The following is a 25,886-nucleotide window of genomic DNA, read 5'->3' on the forward strand; positions in this document are numbered from 1 at the left end:
TCCTAAACTTAGATACTGCTAGAATCAGAAGGTCATTGACACCTAGAGAAAAGGAACAGAGTTAAACACAGAACAGTGCAATACAATACAATACAATACAATACACAAGTGCTGTACAATACATTACAATCAATACTTAATTTAGTGCTCATTTAAGGGCTGAATAAACAGGTGTGTCTTCAGTCTGCGTTTGAAGACAGCGTACTGCTGTACGGACAGCCAGTGGGAGTTCGTTCCACCACCTGGGTGCCAGCACAGAGAACAGTCTAGACGTTTGCCTTCCGCGCGCTTTGAAGGATGGCGGGTCAAGCCGAGCTGTACTCGAAGCTCGAAGGGCTCGTGGTACAGTTCGAGATTTGACCATTGCCATCAAGTAGGGAGGGGCTGGTCCATTTTTGGCTTTGTAGGCAAGCATAAGGGTTTTAAATCTGATGCGTGCAGCTACAGGAAGCCAGTGAAGGGAGCACAGCAGTGGTGTGACGTGGCTGAACTTTGGGAGATTGAAGATGAGTCTTGCTGCTGCATTCTGGATGAGTTGCAGAGGCTTGATGGCCGCATCGGAAGACCAGCCAAGAGCGAGTTGCAGTAATCAAGCCTTGAGATGACAAGAGACTGCACTAGCACCTGAGTGGCCTCTCTCGAGAGAAAGGGTCGGATCCTCCGGATGTTGAACAGGAGAAATCTGCATGACCGAGTTAGGTTCGCAATGTGAGTCGAGAACGATAACTGGCCATCCAGAACCACACCAAGACTTCTTGCCTCTGCTGACGGGACAATCAGAGAGTTCTCGAATGAGATGGCAAGATCATGATGAGGACCTGTAGTTGCAGGGATGAATAGCAGCTCAGTCTTGCTAGGATTGAGCTTTAGGTGGTGAGCTGCCATCCATGAAGAGATGTCAGACAGACATGCCGAGATCCGACTTGAAACCTGTGTGTCAGAGGGTGAGAAAGAAAGCATTAGTTGAGTGTCATCAGCATAACAGTGATAAGAGAAGCCATGAGATGATATTACATTGCCAAGAGAGCTAGTGTAAAGAGAAAAGAGAAGAGGACCTAGCACCGAGCCTTGTGGGACACCAGTGGAGAGCCTGCATGGAGAGGATGTGGAGCCTCTCCATGTTACCTGATAAGAGCGATCCTCCAGATAGGACTCGAACCATTTCCACGCAGAGCCAGTAATTCCAAGGTTGGAGAGGACGTCCAGAAGGATTGTGTGGTTGACCGTGTCAAAAGCTGCTGAGAGGTCAAGAAGAATCAGGACAGATGACATACTGGCTGATCTTGCTGACTGGAGCTTCTCTGTCACTGCTATAAGAGCAGTTTCTGTTGAGTGCGCTGGTTTGAAGCCAGACTGGTTGGGGTCCTGGAGCTGGTTCTGCGTGAGAAAGAGAGACAGTTGATTATAGACTGCACGTTCAAGATTTTTTGAAAGGAAAGAAAGGAGTGATACCGGTCTGTAGTTGTTGACATTAGAGCTGTCAAGCATGGGCTTCTTCAGGATGGGAAGTACTCTTGCGGTCTTCAAAGTTGATGGTACTTCACCTGATGACAAGGACTTGTTAATGAGAAAAGTGATGAAGGGCAGTAGATCCTTGGAGATTGACTGGAACAGTGCGGATGGAATGGGATCCAGTGGGCAGGTGGTTGGGTTACTGGATTTGATCAGTTGAAGGACAGCGTCTGTGGAAAGAGAAGAAAAACAGTTTAAGGGATTGAGAGCGAGAGAGTGAGGTCTAGTGAAAGGAGTGGGGACAGAGGGATCTCACACACACACACACACACACACTGCGTTTATCTTTCATCTGTTTTAATCCACCCTCTCATCTCAACTGTCTTTTCATACCATACAATCATTCACATGCAGCATTCAAAAATATGTCAAAAAATATGAACCGTCTCTTCCTTCCTGTGAAGCCCCAGTGCTATTCAGCCTGGCTCACCTCAGCTCACTTCTGTTATCGTACCCAGCTTGCTTTCCATCCTCTGTCCTCAGTTGATCTTTGCTTGCTCTGTGGCTCCTTGAGTACTGCCTCAGGTAACCTCTACTAGCACCAAGCAAACATAATAATAGTAATAATAATAATAATAATAATAATAATGAGTTTAGAGTGTATATACAGGGCAAATGGTCAAGGTAAAAGCAGCAAGCAGTAAAAATAACTTGGTTAAAATATAATCAAAGAGAGAGAGTATACACAGCAGAAAACTAAATAGCAGAAAAGATGGAGCACTGAGATACTGAGATACAGCTGTGTATAGAGAAGCCTTCTTTCAGCTGACTGTCTCTCAGTGTTTCTCACTGCAGGTGCAGCTCACAGCTAGAGAGTGAGAGAGAGAGAGAGAGAGAGAGAGAGAGAAAGAGAGAGAGACGGAAATGAGAGGGAGCATGCATGTCAGGGGAAAGGCTGAGTGTGAGTGTGAGAGAGGAAATGAGAGCCAGAGTCAGGGAGAGATGATACCATGAATCATTTCTAGATAAGTTGCTTCTTAGTGCATCACTTATGGATAACTTTAAAAAAAACACTGAGCTTAATATTATTCCATGTTCAGATTACACCACTTCACATCCTCTTTTTATGATACCTTCTCTTTGCATGAGAGTGTGTTTTCATGCATGTTGAAAAACAAGTCTAACCTGCAATGGCAAGACCAATAAAAGCCACATGTTTCATTTCAAAAACTAAATGGGAAAAATAATTTATTCATGGTTCTGGGGTTATGATTACGGTTAGGATTACATTTGTACTACATTATAGATTACATCTCCAAAATGGTACCTTCACAGGACAAGGAACAAAAACATACTTAACTTTTAATGTCATTTAATATAACAAGATCTTTTCCAAGTAATTTCTGTTCCATTCATCATGAAATCTTTACAGAATGTAAAGAGCATTTTTTCTTTAAGTTTGGTTTAAAATTAGGGAATGACTAAAATGGCGATACAAGGTTTTGTCCTAACAGTGATGTTTTATATAGTCGTATGCAAAAAATTTGAACACACCTGGTCAAATTACATCTTAACGCATGCTCTACAGAGAGTGTGCATTAAAATGTGCAGATGTGTTCTCTGTAGAGAATGTGTCCTTATTTTCAAAATCCAAAATCAGCAAAACATACGATTTGACCAGGCGTGTCCAAACTTTTGCATATGACTGTGTATAATATATAGAACCTATTATTATTACATATTGATACTTACATACAATATATGGCCAAAAGTCTGTTAACACCTGACCATCACACATGAGCTTGTCGGACATCCCATTCCAAAACCATGGGCATTAATATGGAGGTGGTTTCCCTTTGTGGTTATAACAGCCTCCACTCTTCTGGGAAGGCTTTCCACAAGATTTTGGACTGTGTCTGTGGGAATTTGTACCCATTCAGTCAAAAGAGCATTTGTGAGGTCAGACACTGATGTTGGATGAGCAGGCTTGGCTCACAATCAACATTCCAATTCATCCCAAAGATGTTCAGTGGGGTTGAGGTCAGGGCTCTGTGCAGGCCGCTGGAGATCCTCCACACCAAACTCATCAAACCATGCCTTAATGGGGCTCTGTTTGTGCACAGGGCCACAGTCATGCTGGAACAGAAAAGGCCACAAAGCCAGAAGGATATAATTGTCTAACATGTCTCTGTATGCTGTAGCATTAACATTACCCTTCACTGGAGCTAAGCGGCCTAGCTTAAACCCCAAAAAACAGCCCAGACCATTATCCCTCCTCCACCAAACTTTACTGTCAGCAATGTGCATTTCAGTAGGCAGTGTTCTCCTGGCATTCACCAAATCCAGATTCATCCATCAGACTGCCAGAGGGCCAGTGCCAGAGATAGCAGTCCAGAGAACACATTTCCATTTCTCCAGAGCTCAGTAGCAGCATGCTTTACCCCACTTCAGTCAATACTTGGCATTACATATAGCGATCTCGAGTTTGTGTGCAGCTGCTTGGGCATGGACACCCATTTCATGAAGCTTCTGATGCACAATTCTTGTGCTGATGTTACTGCCAGAGACAGTTTAGAACTGTAGTGAGTGAATAAGTGATTTTTACACATGTATGCTCTTCAGCACTTGGCACTCTGTAAGTTGGTGTGGTCTACCACTTCATGACTGAGCTGTTATTGCCACTAGAAGATTCCATTTCACAATAATAGCAGTTGACCAGGGCAGATCTAGCAGGGTTGAAATTTCACAAACCGATTAACAGCAAAAGTGACATTGTATGACAGTGACACGTTTAAAGTCACATACCTCTTCAGTACAACTCATTGGCACTGTGCCAGCCTGGCACACTGCCAATGTTTGTTTATAGAGACTGCATGGCACTGTTTTGATTCTATACACCGGTTAGCAAGGGGTGTGGTGGAAACACTTGAACTCAATAATTAAGGAGGGGTGTCCACATACTTCTTGCCACATAGTGTATCATCGCTGTCGGAACAAAGCCTTATATCTTTAAAATGGTAACTTTACAGGGGAACTTTCAATAGTTAATAGATAGAGTTAATAGTCAGTAGAGTTAATAAAGAGATATTTTATTCCAAACATTTTTGGACCATTTCTATTGGTCCATACAGAATGAAATATACACACAATATAAAGAGCAGCTGGTAGTTTCAAACATGCAAGGTTTGTTCTGACATGGATTATATATGTATAATGTATATAAGACATTATTATTACATTTATATACTAATATGTTACCTACCACCCCAACTGGTTTGCATGTGTATGTGTGTGTGTGTGTGTGTGTGTGTGTGTGTGTGTGTGTGTGTGTGTGTGTTGCAGCGATCTGCATCCTGCCGTGTCTAAATGGAGGACGCTGCGTGGCTCCATATCAGTGTGAGTGTCCAGCGGGTTGGACTGGCACACGGTGCCACACTGGTAAGTGTGTGTGTGTGCATGTGTGTGTGTGTCTTTGTGTCTGTGCGTGTACTTGCTCACATAAAGGATATCCCAAAACGTTCCTTTCTTACAGTGAGCTGGGCTGAGCCCTGGATCTTTACATGCCCAGCCAACGTCCCTGTTATACAGTGGGCTAAACTAAACACTAAACTATACTAAATACTGTTCATATGCTGCTCAATCAAGTAAATACAGCATTTATTTCATATATTCTAATGTATGAGTAAAAAAAACACCCAGATATCTGTAGGACCCTCAATGTTAGATCACTCATCATTAGCATTAGGTATAAGACTAATAGGTGTATCTGTGATGTATGATACTTATTGGTCTAATACATATCGGTAGTAATGAGATCAATCTAACATCAGTTACGTCAGTCTTTGACTGGAACTCCAACAGTGTATCCAGCAGTACAGAGAGTAAAAGTCAGTAGCAGTTCAAAAGTCAGTATATCTGATCACTTTCACCAGTGGATTTACATAAGATGAAGTTGTCTTGAAGTTGTAAATTTAAGAACTGTATGTGTCCTGCCTGTGTCTGAACAAATTATGCTAAACTGATTAACCTCAAGAGCATAAGAGCATGAAAGAGGATAGGAGAGCTAAACGCAGGAATAATTAGCAAGAGTGATGATCTCCCAGAGCGATGAAAGAAAGAGAGAGGGATAACAAATTCTCCTGGGGTCATCTCATGTCACGCTGCTGCTGTTACCATGGCTGCCATGGCTTGTTGAGCCTAATGAGCAAATAGCTATTGCTAAAGATATAGCTAAACTGTTTCTGGACAGAGATGAGTAGTGATCAGTTCTATTTGGTCAGTTACTTTCGCCACATGGCTAATGTAAAGTGATGATTTTGCCAAAATTTTAATTTACACAGTTTTCCCATTACAACAAAAGTAATTGATCAGCCAAGACAAGTTTGGTGTCTGGAGTTTGCTTCTTTGGTTTTGCACTCGAGTTATGAGGCTAATGGAATCATCGCCACCAGGTTAACACTGTGCAGACTGCACACCTAAAGGTCACACATTTACCCCACACTGTGTTAATCTCAAATACACTGGCTTATGTGGTTTCTGAAACTGTGTGATATACAGTTCTCTTTAAAAAATGGATAAAACAGATATCACAGTCATATATGCACAAGCAAGTCTGTTTGAGATTGTTTAATAACTTGACACAATTTGAGACAAGTGTGTGATGATTTGGCCTTACAGTGGGCACACTGCTAATTGTGTGCTTCCTTTAGCTACATTAGCTTCATAGCTTGGGAGCAAAATTAGCAAAAAAATAGACTTTGGACACCAAACACACCTTGGCTGATGGACTACATATGAGGTAGGTTTGAGGTTGGATTGTGTAAATTACTTAGTTGATGTACTTTTCTGGGTATTTTCAAATTGTAATACTCTTAGTTATACTCAAGTTTATTTGTGTAGTAGGAAATCTGTTTTTTCTCAGTTCCATTCTAGTCATTTACTTTTAGTTCCTCATTCCGTTGTTCACACTTGCTTCTCATTTTTTGAGCTTTATCATGTATGTTAGACCAGAAGGATTTCAAAAGGAGAAAAGTAGAGCCAGATAGTCTACACTTCCTAGTCTTATTGATGCTGAGTGTGCCAAGATGTTTCACTGCAAAGCTCAGTAATAGAATAGAGTTTTTGACTTAATACTTATACATTTTACTCGTGTTTTGACAGCTACTTTCACTTCTACCCGAATCGTTTTTTCTTTATTTGAACAATAACTGACTTTTACTGACTTTTACTACACTGCCCCAAAATAGTACTTTTACTTCAATATGAGTTTAATGACTATGTCGAACCCATCATTATTTCTGCCTTAAGCTTATTATTAAGCTACTTCCAACAGACAGTTTAGACACAAACAATGGAAGCACAAGTAGCTCCAGACTGGTTATGGAGCCTCTGCTAAGGAAAGTCCTTTTATGTCCCGTTGCCATCGGTGCCTGTGTTGACTCGCGTCAGGTGTGTTTGTTCATCTCTATGTGAGGACAAAGGTCTTCCAGGCAGGGAGCGATTCTGGGAGTGTGTCAGAGCAGAGGAACCAGAACCAGAAGAACTTGCTCAGTTTTCTGCCTATTAACCATGCTGTGAATTCAGACGCATCACACGGGCCTCATATGCAGAATAGAGGCATACAGGGCTGTATTTGTATAGCTTAGAAACTTGACTACTTCTGATAATGCGTTTTATTCCCTGGCAGGATTCGTCAGTGCTAGGGCTGGGATTGTGTAGGATGTAAAGGATACATGTTGCCATGGGAAAACAGTCATTCTGAATGAGGAAGTTCCATTAAGAAATAAATGGTTACTGTGTTTTCTTGTTCCCTGTTAATGTGAAAATACCACAAGCCAAAAGCCAGGCAGAACAAAGCTTCAGTTCCCTCCTCATGTTGCTCTATTAGTAACATTATGACCATGCAACATTTAGGTACTTGAGAAGTGTCATATATTTTACTCAACTGTGGTGTGATGATGATGACAATGACTGAAGTGACTAAAGAGACTAAAGTAACTTTTCAGAAGAACAAAACCAGTGCAAACCACACACTGTTCATCTTATGTTTCCAGTAAAAATAGAAACATCTAGGAAATACACAGTTTAACCTACAGAACTAGCTTTTGTCATTTGGTAATAACAAAAGCATGTACATTTATATTAAATATTTCTCACTCTCATAGAGAAATGCAGATCGATGCAGGAAGTGCAGATTCTAAACTATCTATCAGTACTACATTTTGTGTAAGAGTGTGGAGTGGAAGAGGAAATATTTTATGACTTGAAGTTGATGAATTGCATAAGCCTTGTTTTGCAGAAAAAACATCCTTCACATTTTTGCAATGTTTTTGTCACTTGTTGACATCAGAACAAGCAAACTCTCTCTGGATGGGTGGCATTGGCCCTTCCTCTCCCCCCATCACTCAGCACAATGTTAGCCAGGCAGGCGTCTTTTAGCTGACCTAACAGGTTTGGCAGTTAGTGTTGTTCTCCAAGCGGGTTGAGTTGACCATTGACATTGCCTTAGCAGCAGCTTGAAAAGAGATGTGGTGATGTGTGTGATGGGATGAGGTAGAATTGACTACACTGGGGGAGGGGGTTAAATTACCTTAAAGTATTAAGGCCTCCCTGTTATCCCTGTAACTACATTTAAATAATACTTTAAAAAGTTTCATTTTAAAATGCTGCATATCCATTTAAATGTTTTGGATATGAAGAGGTTTAAATAAATTATACTAATAAAGGTGATATTAATCATAGCATTGATATTTTTGAATGTGTAAAGCCCACTCGTAACAACAAGTATTATGAAAAAGGAGAGAATTCATGAAAGTGGCATTTAATGTGTTCTGAAGCTAATCCTTTCAAAATGTAAATCATATATAATATATGTCATGTAATTTAAAATGACACTAATAACTCTAGATTTAAGAAGAATATACATGTGCATAAAATATACACCGTACATAAAAATGTACACTCACTGAGCACTTTGTTCGGTCATATAGGTGCACTTTGTAGTTCGACAATAACAGACTGTAGTCCATCTGTTTCTATGCATAATTTGTTTCCCCACTTTTAACCTGTTCATCAGTGGTCAAAACCCCACAAGACCACCACAGGGGCCACATTATGTGGGTAGTATATCATGCTCAGTGAGTCTAAATGTAGGGGAATGTTTTTGTATTGAAGCATAGGCATGTCAGTGTTCATGTGAAAATTCATATAATGTCCTTTCTTCATGAATGTTAATGAGACTGTTGGAAATGTGTCCTCAGCGGTGTGTTCTACGCCCTGTCTGAATGGAGGCAGGTGTATCAGGCCAAACAGGTGTCACTGCAGTCAAGGCTGGGGCGGCCATGATTGCACCAGGTGAGTCTATACACACACACAAACACACTCTAATATTTACAAACATGTCTTACATTCACTGCCAGTAGTAGGTCTGTTCTGTGTAAACTGTACACTCACCTATTGTAAGTATACACTGACAAGCAAATATTGTCTGTACGTTCATCCATTGTAACACCTGATACCTCAACCCCTATACACCCACATTAACATGAGTTGCATTGCATCTGACCTCCCACGTAATCAGTTCTGCTGGTAGTAATTTAAGCATGTACTGTTTGAGATCCTCCCTGCTTTCCTTGTGTGCCTGTATAGGGTTGGCATGCTCAGTTTTATGCCTCTTTTTTCAGTAGATGGCCTGGAAGGTTCAACACTGTTGGTTCAGTGCACTCCCTTCTCTAACTTACTTTTTTCAGCTGTTGAGAGTTTAAAAAAAGCTGAGGAGCTGTATCAAGTGGGTTAGATCAAGGAGAACACTTAAAACCATCACTGCTCAACAGCCCTCCTGCAGAGTCCAGTTCCAGCTGTATTCTAACACACCTGGTCCCAGTAATTACGGCCATCAGAAACACACCTGATCCAAGTCATCAGCTTCTTCAGAAGCTTAAGCCAGGACTGTTAGAGCAGGCCTGGATCAAGAAAAATAGGAAATAAAAGCTAAAACAGCTTGCCATAATAATAAAATTTCAGCATGTTAATTAAATTTTTAATTGTAATAAAACATACCAAATATTAAACTTTATGTTAAACTTTTATATATAATGAATTGGGAATATAATAATTGAATTATTATTATTAGTAGTAGTAATAGTAGTAGTAGTGGTAATATTGAATTGGGAGATTTTAATGCTAAACTATAATGACTACAATTAAATGTTGAATAATAAGATAAGAATTTATTTATTTTTTTAAATAAATTTTATAGTTAAAACATTTTCCAATAAAGAAACTTTTTTCTTGAATAAAAGGTAAAAGCATCTTTACCAAACAAATTACTATCATTTGTCCGCAGTTCCCTTTAACATAGCTCCTCCTTCTTTTAGTAGCCAACCAGAGCTTAAGTGGGCTTTTAATATGCATGACTCAGCTTTTACATGTGGACTTTGATTGACTCTTGCTTAGGATACCGTGAAAATACTGCAGAGTTAATTACTGCCTCAGTGACTTTATGAATAGCTCTTATTTAGTGGCCCACACGTGTTGTGTGATGTAGCGCTTTTACTGCCACACAGTGTGAATCTAGCCCACTGTGTCCTAAACCACATTTATACATCTGTGTTTTCCTAATGAAGACCTTAAAATTTTTTTGGGTGACTATTGACATGTAGTGTTTGTTAGCAACATTAGTCTTGTAGCTTCTAGCTGATGTTCAAACTTTGTTTCTTTAGTTTTGCACTGGGGCTTGTGTAGCTGAAAAATAGTGTAACCCAAAATCTTTATTATAATAAGATTTCACTTATTTACAATACTTACAATATTAGCCTCCTAGCTACTGTGCCAAACTGAAGAGGCGTACCATGTCTTGCCCAATGAACTATATTTGGGGTAAAGGGAAAAGTGCAATAGTTGGGATGAAATTCCACATTGTCTTTAGAGCATAACTGCTTCTCAGTTCTTTGTGTGAGAGAGATGCTAACTAGCAGACTCTGTTTTGTCAGTTCAGAACATTTTTTTCCATTTTGAAAATACATTTTTGGAAATACTGATCTGGACCAACGTCACCTCTTGCAGTGCAGGGTAGCATTTATTGGATGATATATTTCATTAGTCAAACTTGCTTATGAAAATTTTCAATACGTTTTTATGTAGATGTGCTGAATCTGCGGAATCTGTAACACTTGATATTACTGTCAAAGCAGCATGCAGAACAGCAGAAAGGCCTTAATGTAATTCCAAAAGGGGTTAAATCAGCTGAATTTAGTGCAGCAAAGAGGACACTCAAAAGAAAAGACAACTGCCTCCAGTCCACTCCCCTTAAATGTGTTTTCATTTGGGATTAAGCGTCGTTTCATGTGACAGGAGAAAAAAAAACACAGTTTGTTGGTACAAACAAGGTCAGGCTTCTACTACCATAAACTGTGATCATTTCATCAATAACTTCTTGTTTTTTAGGAAAAGAAAAACAGGATATTTTCAATTTTAATATGGCACTCAACACAGAGGAAGCTGAAGCATCAGCACACCATGGTGGATGTAGGAGTCTTCTGTATGGGCCTGTAAACAGTACTTTCTCCCTCCAAAAATTTCAAATAAGTGTTTTGTAAATTAAAGCTGTATTTTTTCACATAGAAAATAAAACAGTATTAAGTATATGCTGCTGCTATATACATGATCTTGTACGATGTGTAAAAACTTGTGTGATTGTCCGGTGTATATGTGTATAAACTATTCTTTTCACATTTTTATTAAAGCAGAAAATACAACTCTAAGGAAACCAGATGTGCTACTCTGTGCCGCAACATAGATTACAATTTTTTTCTTTATGTCCGTATTACAGCTCTCATATCTCATTCATACTGCACAGGATTGTTCGTCACAATTTCATTTTATTTATTGAGTCCATTGTATAAAAAGGTCAACATAAATACATGATATGCCATTTGTGGTAAGCATTAATGTTTTTCTTTTTTAAAAAAACAATGACGATATGTCAGTGTCAAGTGAAGACCTTTTGTATGAGGCTTAGCTGGAAAAAAGGAGGAATGTGCTGGATAATGAGAGGACTACAATGCAGCTTTCATGCAGGAGAGAGTTGAGAAATCCTTAGCTATCTGGTGTGCATGTTTGTGAGTGTTGCTTTATTTAAACTTATGGATGGTTTGCTCCAGTGTGTCCTTGCTGGCTCCGGAAAATTCATGCACCTGTGAACAGGAAGTGTGGTCACGTGATTTGAACAGATGCAATTCATCAAAGAATTTGCACAATTTAGAGTAGAATATTTATTTATAAGCCACACACTCTTGCTTGTAGGGGTGCATGATCAGATTCAAGATTAGAACTGGATCATTTTTGATCCAAACAAGCAATCAGCCAGTTTATTTTTAATTTAGCCAGTATTTGTTGCAATTTTATGCTACAAAAACGTGAGCAGGTATAGTGCTTGCGCTGCATTTGAATGCTGCTTCACCTATACCAAAATGTCTAAGCATAATTATGCTTAACTCATTAACTGCATTCCAAACCTATGTAGCAGATCAAAAAAAAGTGGGCCCTCGGTAGCGCTGGCCTATGAAGGCCCCTCGTTTGTATTACATAATACAAAATGGAACAGCAAAACATTAACTTGTTTGTAATTGAATGCTATCCTGCAAAATAAAAACTGTTCAACATGCTGAGAGGAGGTACATTTCATACCCTGCATTCAATTACACCATCCTAAACACAACGAACAAATATAAGAAAGAGTGTACTGTACATTTTACTATACATTTTCCAGCTTGTGTAGTAGTTGGTTTCATCAGCAGGCATTTATCTAGAACTTTTTCTTGGGTCAGACGTGTGCACAAAGGATTTTAGATGACAGAAGAGGATGAATGATACTTCGGTAGCATCAGTAGGTAGTCTACATTTCTCAGCTGTTCTGCTTGTAATAACCTTTGATGACATAGCGGTCTAGAAATGCAGCCCACCTAGACTGCAGCCTAGCTTTTGAAACACAGCTATTGTGTCAAAAAAACAGCTGATGTAATATTAATTCAATTCTGATTTTTCTTTTATGAATTTAAAATGGCAGTTTGGTCTGTTTAAGAGCAAATTGTTTTATATTGCTACTGTGGCTAATAAAAGTGCTTGCACTAGTGTGTTACATACATTTTCTTAGCCATTACATATATTTCTTAGCTAATAAAATAATCCTTTGCCGATAAAAAATCATGATCAGTGCACCTCTACTTACTTGTCTGTAAAGAAAGCACAAATTTGGAAAAGTCTGTTGAAATTTTGTGGTCTCACCTAAAGACTGACTGTCTTTTGTCAGAAAAAATCACAAGAGATGAGGACTCACCTTTTTCCCATGCTTGTAGAAGTGGAAAGTTGGCATGCATTTGATGCCACAAAAACTGGCCACATCCTAGAGGAAGAGAGGGAGGAAGCGGTTATATTAGGTAACCTGTTTGTTCTTTTATCACTGGACTAAGTGATAGCAATCTTTAATATCATCCTTTCATTTCGGCATTCTGTGAGATGAGACAGAGGCTTCACAGCTGTGAACGCCACAGCACGCTGTGAGCCGTTGCAACATAGTAGGACGATTATGCAAACTAACCAAGATAAGAAACCACTGTCTGACCATAGGCAATGCACCTCAGCTCATTTACAACTAGACTGTTTATTAGTTGCCATTTGTGAGCATAAAATATCTCCTTAGGGATTTAAGTATATGCCAAGCTTAAGATTAGAAATAAAGTAAAACTAAAAAAAAATACATCAAGGATGAAGTCTATATGACACCTACATAAGCCTCTCATGACAACTGACATAAACCTACATAAACATTCATAGAGGCTTATTCCATTATAAAGACTGCTTTTGCCAATATTGATATAATTTCACCTCAGCAAGTGTTATGACTACTGACACCTGCTGAAGTAAGCCTTAGTTTATGTCAATTGTCATTAAAGGCTTATGTATGTGTTGTGTAGCCTTATGAAAGCTGCCCTTCAGTAAAGTGTCACCATAATAATGCAGTTACAAGCCAATAAGAAGTTCAATACATCAAAAACAATTGAATTTGACAAAATACATAAGGTTTACTTTCCTGAATGTTTTTGTCACTTTAAAATCTTTTTTCCTTTACAGTAAAAGGAGTAAGTAAATTACAGTTTATGAATATGTGGGTAAGCGGCTCTTCTGTGCTAACAGGAACACAGTGGGAAAAGTGCAGACAGAGAAACCACACACAGTGCAGAAATGGTTTCATATGCTCGTGCTAGACGTGCCGGTCTACTCTATAACCTGAATGTATGTATGTGTGTCCTGCTAAACGAGTTTCATAAGAGCCTGTCTCAAACAAGCCCTATCTTCTTACACCAAAAATGCCAGACCTGACTATTTCTGCCATGACTTACTGATTTAAATGTCAGGCAGAATAAATTTATTAAAATCCATCTTCTAGCCTGACATTTCAACAAACAGAAAACATTATGAAGCTCATCAATCCTCTCTTAGACACACATACCACACAGTTAATCTGCATTATATGTGAAGAGTCACATCCTATAGCCATAAAAACATCCCAGAAACACAATAACCACAGCCACACCACAACCCTGATAAAACTGAACAGCAGCCAATATCCTCTGCGAGTGCCATCACTGTATCAAACACTGCACTACCAGCATACAGCGTAGCAACATGAGCGCAGGGCAGCTTCTGATACGCTGGTGTTCAGTTCTGCTTGAGTGCAAAGTTATACCTAAATGCATGCAAATGCATTGCAAATCATATTACAGGTTAAAGGATGACTGCCTGGACACGCACTGAAGAAAGTCATCTGGTAGGTGAGATCCTTATGATGTGGTGCTGGTGATCTTTCAGTGTTTATTGAAAATACAACGTTGATGCTCTTACAAACTGCACTTATGGAAATAAACAAATATATCATTGCTGTCAGGACAAAACCTTGCATTTCCAAATAAGTAAGGAAAAAACATTTGTAACTTTCAGTGTTAATGTGTTCAAGTTAATGATATTATTTGAAGTCATTGTGGACCATTCCTATTGATCTATTTGTTGTAAAAAGTTGACAGTGTAAATGGGAGCTGAAATTACATTTCAAGTTCTTTTAGAAATGGCTAGAGGCAAAACTAGACTAGAGTTTGCGGTTTAGACGTTTGAGCCATTTAGCTCGTCTGCCTATTTTGGCATCTTTCATCCCATAAAGCAAAAATATGAAGATGTTTGAAACCATTTTTAAACTGGAATCTGCACACTGACCTGCGCATCATCCACGTCCACCTTTAGAAACACCACATCGCTGTTCTCTGGACGTTGAGAGAGTTCCTGAGGAGAGAGAGGCTTATTAGCAAAGAGAGGTTTCTTCATAGGCACATTACAGTGATGATCGCCCTCTGTAATAGGCCTGAGTGGATCAGTGCTGAGCCAGGCCGAATGTTAGAAATGGCTTTTACAGTAAAGAGGAGATCAATAATACATGCTTACTCGCTTTCTATTGATTAAGAAAGTAGCGTATGCAGTACTCGCTCTCTTCTTTCTCTCTCAGTCTCTCTCTTCTTTCTCCTTCTCTCACACTTTTTCTTTCTCTTCCTCTTTCTTTTGTTCTTTCTTTCTTTATCTCATACTCTTCTCTCTCCCTCTATATTCTTTTCTCTTTCTTCTTTCCTCCTTTTTCTTTACTTTTCATTCATTTCTCTCACTCTCTGTTTGTCTCCCTTCTCTTTTTTCTTTCTTTCTCTCTCATATTCTCTCTCCCCCCTTCTTTTTCTTTCTTTTTTCTGTCTCCCTCTTTCTCATTCTCTTTTCCCTTTCTTCCTTTCTTCCTCCCTCACTCTTCTCTTTGTCTTTTTCCCCTTTTTCTTTCTCTTGCTTTCTTCTCTCTTTCTTTTTTCTCTCTCTCGCTTTCTTCCTCCCTCCCTCTCTCTCCCTCGCCCTCTCTCCCTTCTTCTTCCCTCCCTCCCTCTCTCTCGCTTTCTTCCTTTTTCCCCTCTCTCTCTCTCTCTCTCTTTTCTCTCTCTCCTCTCTCTCTCACATTAGCATTCCTGTAATAGCCTCTCAGGCAGAAGGAGGCTTCCCCTGTGGTTGCCACGACGATGAATAACAAACATAGAGCCACTCCCGTTGATTGCGGAAGCATCTGAGGAAATCTCATTAGAGTCCTGTCAGCTGCAGATGCTGGAAAGAGAGAGAGAGGGAGAGAGACAGAGGGAGGGAGACTGACCGATACAGAGAGTCACTCACTTCAAAAAAGGGTCCGATCATTTTGCAGGGGCCGCACCACATAGCTGTGAAATCCACTACCACCAACTTGTTCCCTGCGTTTTTCAGGGCGTTTTCAAAGGCTTCCTGAAGAGATAGACAGAAAGAGATTAAAACAATGAGATAGATTGACTGGAGTGTATAATGATCACCAAAAGATTCCATACAAACAAGCATGGTGAAACAACACTATGGCAAAGTAACAGTCCAAGAGCCATCTGTTCACAGACTACACAGACAGTCTGCCCTGTACTAAGGCTTATCTATGGTAGCGGGAACTGTGCAGTGATTACAATAAGAGTTAATTAAGGCCTCTTCCTTTCAGATATTACTGCATCTCTTACAACAGGATATTATACTGTGGAGTGCAGTCAAAAAAATGATGCAACACCTCTGACTAAGAAGGCTCAGAAAGCCTGGCTTTCGCTTCTACTTTCTTTATTATTATTATTACTTTGTATCATTACCCAGCTACTGGGCAGTTTTTATTTCATTTATTTATTCAATGTTTATTTAATAGGAACAGATACATGAGCACAGAAAATGACAAGGAAAAGTCTGATAGCACGTATCGTAACATTTATGGACATATGATCATTTGCAACATTTGTCCCAAGAAATGTACGTTAATGTTTATATCTGGATGTTTTTATTTCCTTTGTCCCATCTGTTCTCTCAGCTTGCCTGGGCACAAATCTGCTGAAATCATACTAAATGTAATAGGTGTATATGAACAAGTAAATAAAACATCACTGCCGAAATGAGGAAATACGGAAATCTTCACCCTCCACATGATTAAGTCACAAGTCTTCTATGTTTTAAGGATTACTACACTGTAAATTGTAGCTAGTATACAGTCTACTCATATGGAAATCTGATATATGGCAATATATGGTTTTCAAATATATGTCATATGCCAAAATTGGGACATATACTTCAGCCTTATATCAACTTCAAACATATATGTGTAACACATCTATACAATACATACATTATTCATATATGGTTGGCATGTATTACTAATGTGTGCTAGCTTCATGTTATATAAGTTTTTTCTATTCTTTGTTTTTAAAAAAATTATTCAGTGTTTGTATCAGGCATATATTGGAAATACAGAATGTGTGATCATATTTTTTGCATGTATGTATTCACCGACCTATCAGACACATATGTATGATCCATATATTTTGCATATATGTCCAATATTCAATACTTATACTCATGCACACTACAAATATGACTGCATATTTTGAAATATATGCCTAACCCGTATGGCCATATATCAGATTTCCATATGGACTAGCTCAGAAGAACACAAGAACCTGGTGCAGGAGTTTTAACAAGGCTTCACTGTCAGTGACCCGGACTCCATTCGACCTTTCAACAGTGAATGTATAACAGGATAAATAACCCAAAGTTAGCTGTTCATTTACTGGAGTGTACTGCAGCTTCTAGAAATCACTCAAAACGAGAGAGAAACTGGTATTTATCACTCAGAACGAAAGAAAAACGAACATTCATCACTCAAAACGAGAGTGAAAGTGCTGCATGTCGGTAAGAATGATGCTTTCCAAGTTTATTAAAGTTTATAAAGCCATACACACCGCCTGCACTGAAAGAAAGTTTTCGAATAATGTCGAGAGTTAAAGAGAACCAGATAACAATGTAATACAGGCAGACAGAGAAAGAACAGCAGCCTATAAGCTAAACACATTTTAATTCAATTCGACAGACACTCAAAACCACAGAAAACAACAAACAATAACAATAAATGAGTACTGAACTGAGAGGTACTCGCTCGATCGACAGTAGAAAATAAAGAAAATATTAACTCTAGTCCTGAACAGCATAACCCAGCAAAGCTACTGAGCCTGTTATGCTCCTCTCAGTGAATTTAAATTTCACACAACTGCAGTCAAACAAGCTTATAAGTAGTTTAGAGATCATTAGTGGACAATCTTACCTTATCCTCGATTACGATCATCATCTTAATATTTTTCCGTCACTTCCAGCTCCAGCAGTCGGTTCAGCGCTGAACGCCCTTTAAAGACGTTGATTAGGCCCCGCCCCCTGACCACAAGCTATGAATCATCAGGGACACGCAGTTCTCGTCATGGGCAAGTTTGTTTACCACCCCGTTTTCTGACCAACCCTGTCTGGGATTGGCTAGTGGTTCACACTCCTGCTCTTGGATTGGCTAGAAGAGCCGTTGTTTTTGAGTATGAATGAAAAGGAATAATAAAGACTTATGTAGTGTTTTATAACTACTACTAGGAAGACTGTTATGCAGTTTTTACGGCTTAAGGGGTTTAATTTTCTCTCGTGGAGTTTGAAGTTATTTCTGCATGTTGAACACACAACTGCTGCCATCAAAGCGCAGAAGTAGGCAGAACTGAATCATACAGGTGGTGGTTGGCTTATCTTCGATGACAACAATCATATTGATTGGACAGTAGAAACTCGCCTGCGCTATGATTGGCTAATAACTATACTGCCTCGCGCGCTTGCATTGGTTCCTAAAAACTATTAGCGAATCAAAGTAGAGGACGAGGGGCCTGACGGAATACGGGTGGTGAAGGAAAACCCTGCACGAATCCTAAAGAGAAACGGTTGGCGTTGAGAATGAGATAAACACCAGTGTGATGTGACCCCCTCGAGGAAAATTACACCCACATTTAACGTACAAAATTGATCATCGCCACCCAATGTAGCCTATAGTAAGTGAGTCACACTAATTTTGGCTTTAAGGAAGGTCAGAAGTCAGATCGAAACTCGCCAGTCCTCCCAGTCACGATGACTAAACACTTCTGCGGATTCCGGGATTGCTTTACATGTGATTACGTCAGCGGCTGTATCTTAAAGAAGCGAGAAGAAAAAAAAACAACCGAAACAATTTGGTGGTTATTTTACTGCTTAATTAAATACACTTTATGTTTCAGTCAGTGTCCATTTAATCTTTGCTCATTGCTCTACTACACGGACATCGATTACCTTATCTTATGATTTTATTGTGGCAGGTAACAGATTCTACAGTAGGGTGTGGACTGAAGTTCACACTTTATGTGCTCAAAAAAACTGGCCTACTGAAATTCAAATCAATTTCCAAAAATAGTTCTCTGTTTTCAAACACATAAAGGCAGTCTCTTCCTCACTGCCCGATTAATCCACTGCAGCACTAGTTTCAAAGTGCTTTCTTAAAATAGTCTGAACAGTAGTAGTAAGACATCAGGCAAAATTTCATACATCATAAGTTTACTTGCAAGTAAAATTGTTACAGAGTGTAAACAGAAAACAGGCACACGGAGATGTGCTACATGTGACTGGCCTATACACAAAAAAATCATATCACACTTTAACAACAGCTTTTCCAAGGTCCGTCCCTTTCAGCATCCGGATGAAGGCGGCTGGCGTGTTCTCAAAGCCCTCAGTGATTTTTTCCTTCGCCTTCAACTTCCCCTGCAGAGCAGACATGCCATGACACAAAACCTCCATCAACAAAAGAGTAGAAAACTCCATCAACAAATGGCTACATGACTTTGAATGTTAATCAGTCATGGTGGAACAGAATGAACTATAACTTGAATACATTTGCCCAAACTTAGAAAAGATGAGAAAACTCATTAGCTCAAAATACAACTTTAATAGAAACCAATAGGCAGGTGCTGAAGGGAAATTATTAAATCCATTTGAGATTTAAAGACAGACTATTGTAGTGCGGTACTCCAGGGTTCTTGCAATTGCTCTATGTTGTTTTATTTGCCTGAACTGAGCTTTCAGTAGAAGACTTAGTCATAGTATTTCCAACTATCAAGATCAGACATGAAGCTCCTCAATTCTGATCAAGGTCTGAGTTATTTTCATAACACTGGGTTACTACATCACCTTGTGGTTATAGTCTATACTGCACTGTCCAAAACCAGTTCTGGAGGAGTACATCAGAATTTTTCCACCTGAACCCTATCTACGGCATATACCCGTTTACCAAAGATAATAATTTTGAGACAATTGCTAAAAATCTATTAAATCAATGCAAACACAATTAATTCAATATAACTATATGTTGTTTAAACCAGACAAGCTTTCCAACCTAAATAAATAGAAACATATGCATCAGAATTTTATGATAAAGTTAAAGGATGCTGTGTCAAACGTGGCAAATTTATTTCCAACTACAATACAAAACAGCTAATATGAGCAAGATAAAACAGCAATATCTTTTATATACATTACATTTAAAGTATACCTATCCCATAGTAATATAGTACAGTATTCAAATATCTGAATTTAGATGGGAGGATATGGACTTTTCTCATTGTTTCCCTTGTGCAGCTCACTAACTAACTCCAAAAAACAAACCCCACCATGTGGAGGCTGTACTCTAGCCTGTCTAGCTCTAATTATGAGCAGTTTTTATGTATCATACAGTGCTGTTTTACAGCTGCCAAGAGGATTAAATTAATATAGAGGTGTGAATTCTTTGACTTTTAAACACATAATTGAAAATTGTTTATGATGAAAACGTTACTTTTATGGTGCAAAATGTTTTTTATGGTAAATATCAGTTTAATTGCTTTTGAAATGTGCAGATAATATTGCTATGAGAATACAAGACTACATGGTACATTATACCCTGCGTTAGTTTGTGTTCCACTCTCTCCTACTCAGAAAATATTTCCAGTAGACTGTATAGCTGTGGAGGGCCACAGCACTGCAGAGTTTAGTGTTTTCCCTGATTTAATGCACCTTGTTAGACTCATCAGCCAATTACCAGGCACTTCATGAGGTGAAGTGGATGTGTCAGAACAGGGAAAACAGTTCCTCCAGAACAGGAGATTGTTTGTCGAAGTCTGAAAATGGACTTTTGCACAGTAGTGGGCTATGTTGGGATTTTGTAGTGGTGTCTGAAAACATAGTGGAATAGCTAGTGTACAAAGTCTACTGTAATAGGTAGTGTACAAACAACGAACCTTAGCATACATACAATATCTATAATGTGCTGCATCATTTTGCTATTTCAGGTGATGGAATTTGCCTGCCACTGCAAAATGATAAGCAAAACTCAAGAAACTTTAGAGTAAAAAATCACGAATTCTGTTCTATTCTGTTCTGTTAACTATATAGTACTTCTTATTTCTTAGTGCATAAAATAGGGATTAGGGACTATTCTGGACACCATACTGTTCTAGAATAACCAGATCTCTCATGATTACCACTATTACTTCATAGCTCTTGTTCTCAGATGTTCATTTGGTCCACTTGCCTCCTTCATCCATGTGACCAGTCTTCTGATAGACGCCTCGTCTTTGTCGGGCCACTGATTGGCCTGAAAGCCCTCGATTCTTAGACGGCGAGTTAGAATGGTCATGTGGGGATAAGGACCTACAATGAACACATAAAGCACTTTGATACATGGAAACGTCCATCAATATTTTTAGCAATATTTTAGGAATTAAGATTCAAGGCCTGTTATGACATTGTGTTACTACACCACCTAGTGGTTAAGGTCTATTAAACAAGCTATCGCTCTATCACCACTATTATCTCTCTGTCTCCTGCATCTGTTTTCAATAATTTCAATGTATTTCCCAGAAAAGAACAGAAAAACAGTTAATACACTTACAGTATAAGTCACTGCTTGTACTGCAAAGGTGCTGAAGCCAGTAATTTTTCTGTGCTTTTCCAAACAGAATTTTTTTGTCTGAAGTAACTGACAGATACAGCAGATCCAGAATAGGGTGAAGACGGCTGGAGTATCCCTTTAATTATGGCCCTAAGATAATTGCCCCAGTTCTTCATTGCAGAGAAATTCAATATGAACCTGGTAGCCAGTAATCTATTCCACGTACACTATCCAAGTGATATTAGTTGGTAATGGAAGTGTCACTATGAACCAGCAGATGATGACCTACATGTCTGAGGTGTGGTGGCATTGTACAGTGAAATTGCACCACACACAGCAATCCGTCCATCAGGTCTCATCTGATTCAGTGCTGCAGTGAAGAAAGGCCCTCCAACCTGCAAATAATGAATGCCAAAACCACAAAGCCATCAATTGTAAAGGCTGTTGTGACTGCCGGGCCCCTAACGTCTCAAGTTTACACCGTGACTCATGACTTCATCACTCAGTAGCTATGATCTCTTAACCCATGCAACAACTAATTTTAGTAGGATAAGGCAAAATGTCGTAGAACTGTCATATATTTGTTCACAGTCAAAACTGGATTTTGTATGTTTTTTTTAACAGTATGACAAAAATATAAAATTTGTTATGCTAAATTAAGAGATAAAAACACAGTTTTTAGCCACATAGTTAGGTCTATTAAAAATATTCTTTCAGATTTGTGCTCAGGCAAACATATCAACAATAAATGTAAACTTTCAGATATGGACATGAATGAGTTAATAATACACTTTAAGCACTGTCCTAACTCAGAGCACCAACTTAGTTGGGACTTAGCAATAGTGAGTGAACAAATACATTATATTCATATTTTTTTTATTTTATTGAAAGTAGTTTTCATATAGGGGCCCATAAGAGCCTAATATAAGTCTACAAGTCTACTATAAAAACATGCTATTTTAGCTAACATAACATTTCCCCATCTAAACCTACCCATCAGTCCACTTACGTTCTCAAAGTAGCAGTCGTATCCCTCAGGTGAGGCCTTCTTCAGTGCTTCATCCAGAGATGGTATAGTCTTGTAGTTGAAAGCATGGTCGAAGCCCAGTTCCTTCAGATAGGCCACTTTATCATCACTCCCAGCTGATCCCACCACCTTACAGCCTTTAATCTTACAGATCTGTCCCACCATAGTGCCCACTGCACCTGCGGCCGCGCTCACCAGCACAATCTCACCCGGCTTCGCCCGCAGCACCTCCTCCAGACCATACAGAGCAGTCAAACTAACACAACACAAAACAAGGAGACATATTCAATGATCCGTCATTTATTTAGCTCATCAGGCAGGAACGCAAATACATAGTTTTAGTACACTTCCACTTGTCACATTACTATTATTTGTTATATAAAGTGGTTAGGTAAAGTGGTTTTCTCTGAAATAAATTAAAAGATAAATAGTTAAATAATTAAACAGTTAAGTGTCCACATACTTCTGGGGCAACTGTATCTGCAATTAAATTGGCTTTATATTATTGAAAATTCTGATTCCAGACTTTTAATTGAAAACAGATTACATTACCCAGGCATCCCTAGTGCACCAACAGCCAGGGAAAGAGGAATCTCTTTAGGCCAATCAGGAAGGACTCGGGCCATGTCTTGGCTAAATATGGCTTTTCCATTGGTCACTGTGTGTGTCCTCCAGCCACAGGGAGCAGTTACATAACAGCCCACAGGAAATGCTGGGTCTTTACTTTGAAGCACCCTGAAACCAATAAAAAACAGTGTCAGGCCAAATTGTATTTGGTTGTCTTGGAGAAGAAAAGAAAATGAAAGAGGGAAGGAAGATAAAATCACTGAGATAAAGTTAAAGGTCTCATAGTGTGGAAAATTTTGTTTTCTTCTCTTTTTGAAATAGAAGATTGAACATTGCTGCAGTTGTAAAACTTCACCATCACTCCACAGTCCATACAGTTCATTTATGAAAACTAAACTGCAAAAGCAGCCTGTTTTGAATTAATTGTTTTTTGATGTCATGAAAACCAACATATTTATGTGTGTGAATGTATATGTCTGTTTGTCTGCCCTGTGGTGGACTGGTGACCTGTCCAGGGTGTTTCCTGCCTTCCGCCCAATGAGCACTTGAATAGGCTCCAGCTCCTCTCGCGACTCAGGAGGATAAGCGGCTTAGAACATGTGTGTGTGTGTGTGTGTGTGTGTGTGTTATTAGGCGTACAGCAGTTTAGCCCAACCCATTCACATTGAAGTTAAAGGCAGTGTTTCAACCTGTAAACCGTTTTTAAACGAGCCCCAATATAGGGCAGTCAATCAGATCAAAATTCATTTACATATATCAGTCTTAAAGGCACAGTAACATAAACAGCCTATTTAATTCTGAGGGATAAAAAGTTTATATATGTGTATATATTACAACAGAAAATTACAAAACATAATAGAACCCACAGGTGGTTGTTACGGGACTTTGGGGTAACAGAGAGATTGGTTTCTCTTACTTGGCCACCTGACCTCCAAACTGTACATCCCCTTCTTTCATTAGCAACCGACTCATGGCTCTGCAGAGAAACACCAGAGAGAGCAACAATCAGATTTGTGGCATGCAAAACAATGCAAAAGAGCAACCAGTTTGGACTAACAGAGGGCTTCCTTTAAAAGAGTGTCAAAGCCTTAAACAAACTCCAGGCACTGTTTCATGTACCAACCTATCCTACAACATTTTTTCCCATGGTATAAGTATTTGCATGCTTACAGACCTTTATTGAGAGGCAATGGCTCATACAATCGGTTTGAAAGGTACTATAGGATGAACAGGTTATAGTATATTTTAAGTATATTTGTTGATTCTGTAGCAAAAAAAAAGTGCAAAGGTTTTAAAGACATTCTGCAGTCACTGCCATAACTGTCCACACCCCTAACTGACAGAACTATGCAATACATGCTGGCCATGATCAAGCAATAAATAAACAGCATACATATAAATACAATAACACTGTAACTGAGAACAGAAAATTGTAAATGACTGCTACTGTACCTCATATATGGATCAAGACTGAGGAAGACAGCTTCTAGTAGAACCTCTGAAACGTTTAAAACACTGATCAGTAACACTGATAAAAGCACTAACAACACAGAACCCAGAAATTAGACGGCTACCTCCATCCTTGACCTCAGGTAGGGTCTCCTCTTTCATCTCAAAGTCACTCTCCTTTGGAAAGCCATCGAAATGCTTCCGCAGGACCCAGACCTTTGCTTTAACCATGTTTCTGCAGCAGTGAAAAGCTTTCCAGCGGAGTGTCCCAAATCTCGCTCCAGTTCAAACAACACCAAGGCTCTGCTTTTTATCCTAACACCCCACCCACTAACGGCAGATGTTTGCACAAGGAACCAAGTAGAAAGTTCAAGAGGCAACTGACTAACTATGATATATAATAACTAAGTCATTAGAAAGATATGAAAGATATGGCATCCCAGTATAATCCCAACGCTAGTCTTATTTTTTATTTTGCTAAAATATCAGCATTAGGCTGCACTGCATGGTGTTGCAAATTCTTGGCAGCATTAGCAAAGAGACTTTCATAAGTAAATTATATCTTATCCTGGCAGATTAGAGGTGATAGCAGAATCCTGTTTGGCATATCTGCCTTTTGCAACTCTCTACCAAAGTACAATGTATATAATTCAGGTACAAAATACATGTAGTTTATACTGTAGGCCCAAATATACATGAGTGCTTTACAGCTGTACTTATCAAAAATGAACAATGTAAACAATACATTCATCTCTTTAGAAAAAGCACAGTGCACTTGGCATTGAGCGTGTGAGTAGGCTCAATATTCCATCAGAGCAATGCATTCATTTGTCTCTCCCACACTTTCATAGTACAGTTGAGGGAGTGTCTTTCTATAGCAAACTTTCACACAGGTTAAAAAGATTAGATCACCGTGATTCAGCAGATTTTCAACAAAGAGTTCAGACGTCCTTAAATGGCCAGAATTGTGGGCTCCGTTTAGCCACACTAAAACACTAAAACTGATTTTCTCCCAAAGTGTCACTTTAATAAGAACTGTGACAGGTGCTGTCCAAGGTGCTCTCCAGGAAAGAGCAAAAGCATCGCTACTCACATTCATACTGACACTTTATTTTGAGTGGTCCTGTTTAGATGAAACAAACACTCAACAGACTCTCAGTAACATGTAATAAACATATGAGGGTTAGGATTAGGTTTTGGGTAGAGGTTAAGGTTAGGGTTAGGATTAGGGCCAGGGTTAGAATTAGGTTTTGGGTAAGGTTGGGTAAGGTTAGGTTTTGCGTAATGGAAGTAACATATTCACAATACATCTAGTTAATGTAAGTGATGTGTCAACAGAACATCTTCAAGATTTTTCAGATGCTTCACTACTGCTACTTTGCTGATATGTTGTTGATGTGTTACTGATAATCTGTTTATTCATCATATACAAAGGACCACTCTAAATAAAGTGTTGCCACATTCACTACTTCAGACTACTTATATACTCCTACAGAAGAAAAGACA

General features: G+C 39.0%; 3 protein-coding genes across 4 annotated transcripts in view; 1 reads left to right on the forward strand and 2 right to left on the reverse strand.

Annotated features, from left to right (window-relative positions):
* svep1 (sushi, von Willebrand factor type A, EGF and pentraxin domain containing 1) overlaps positions 1-11,591 on the forward strand; it is a 142,804-nt gene extending 131,213 nt beyond the window's left edge. For both annotated transcript variants that reach the window (XM_036596174.1, XM_036596175.1), the window contains 3 exons: positions 4,795-4,890; positions 8,712-8,805; positions 10,897-11,591. In XM_036596174.1, coding sequence (XP_036452067.1) covers positions 4,795-4,890; positions 8,712-8,805; positions 10,897-10,927 — 221 coding nt within the window. In that variant the 3' untranslated portion in view covers positions 10,928-11,591. The remainder of the gene's footprint in view (positions 1-4,794; positions 4,891-8,711; positions 8,806-10,896) is intronic.
* On the reverse strand, positions 11,310-17,809 carry txn (thioredoxin). Its single transcript, XM_036596214.1, has 5 exons — positions 17,681-17,809; positions 15,700-15,804; positions 14,719-14,784; positions 12,788-12,853; positions 11,310-11,645 (listed from the first exon to the last, which is right to left on the reverse strand). The coding sequence occupies exons 1-5, from the start codon at positions 17,702-17,704 to the stop codon at positions 11,583-11,585; spliced, it is 324 nt and encodes a 107-aa protein (XP_036452107.1). The 5' UTR covers positions 17,705-17,809; the 3' UTR covers positions 11,310-11,582.
* Positions 17,810-18,952: 1,143 nt separating this feature from the next.
* Positions 18,953-24,698, reverse strand: LOC118825546 (prostaglandin reductase 1-like). Its single transcript, XM_036596205.1, has 8 exons — positions 24,506-24,698; positions 24,384-24,429; positions 23,848-23,907; positions 22,917-23,099; positions 22,347-22,620; positions 21,627-21,732; positions 20,978-21,096; positions 18,953-19,173 (listed from the first exon to the last, which is right to left on the reverse strand). The coding sequence occupies exons 1-8, from the start codon at positions 24,609-24,611 to the stop codon at positions 19,063-19,065; spliced, it is 1,005 nt and encodes a 334-aa protein (XP_036452098.1). The 5' UTR covers positions 24,612-24,698; the 3' UTR covers positions 18,953-19,062.
* Between the last annotated feature and the right edge of the window lie 1,188 nt (positions 24,699-25,886).

This window comes from Colossoma macropomum, unplaced genomic scaffold (genome assembly GCF_904425465.1).
Source record: "Colossoma macropomum unplaced genomic scaffold, Colossoma_macropomum, whole genome shotgun sequence".
Lineage (NCBI taxonomy): Eukaryota > Metazoa > Chordata > Actinopteri > Characiformes > Serrasalmidae > Colossoma > Colossoma macropomum.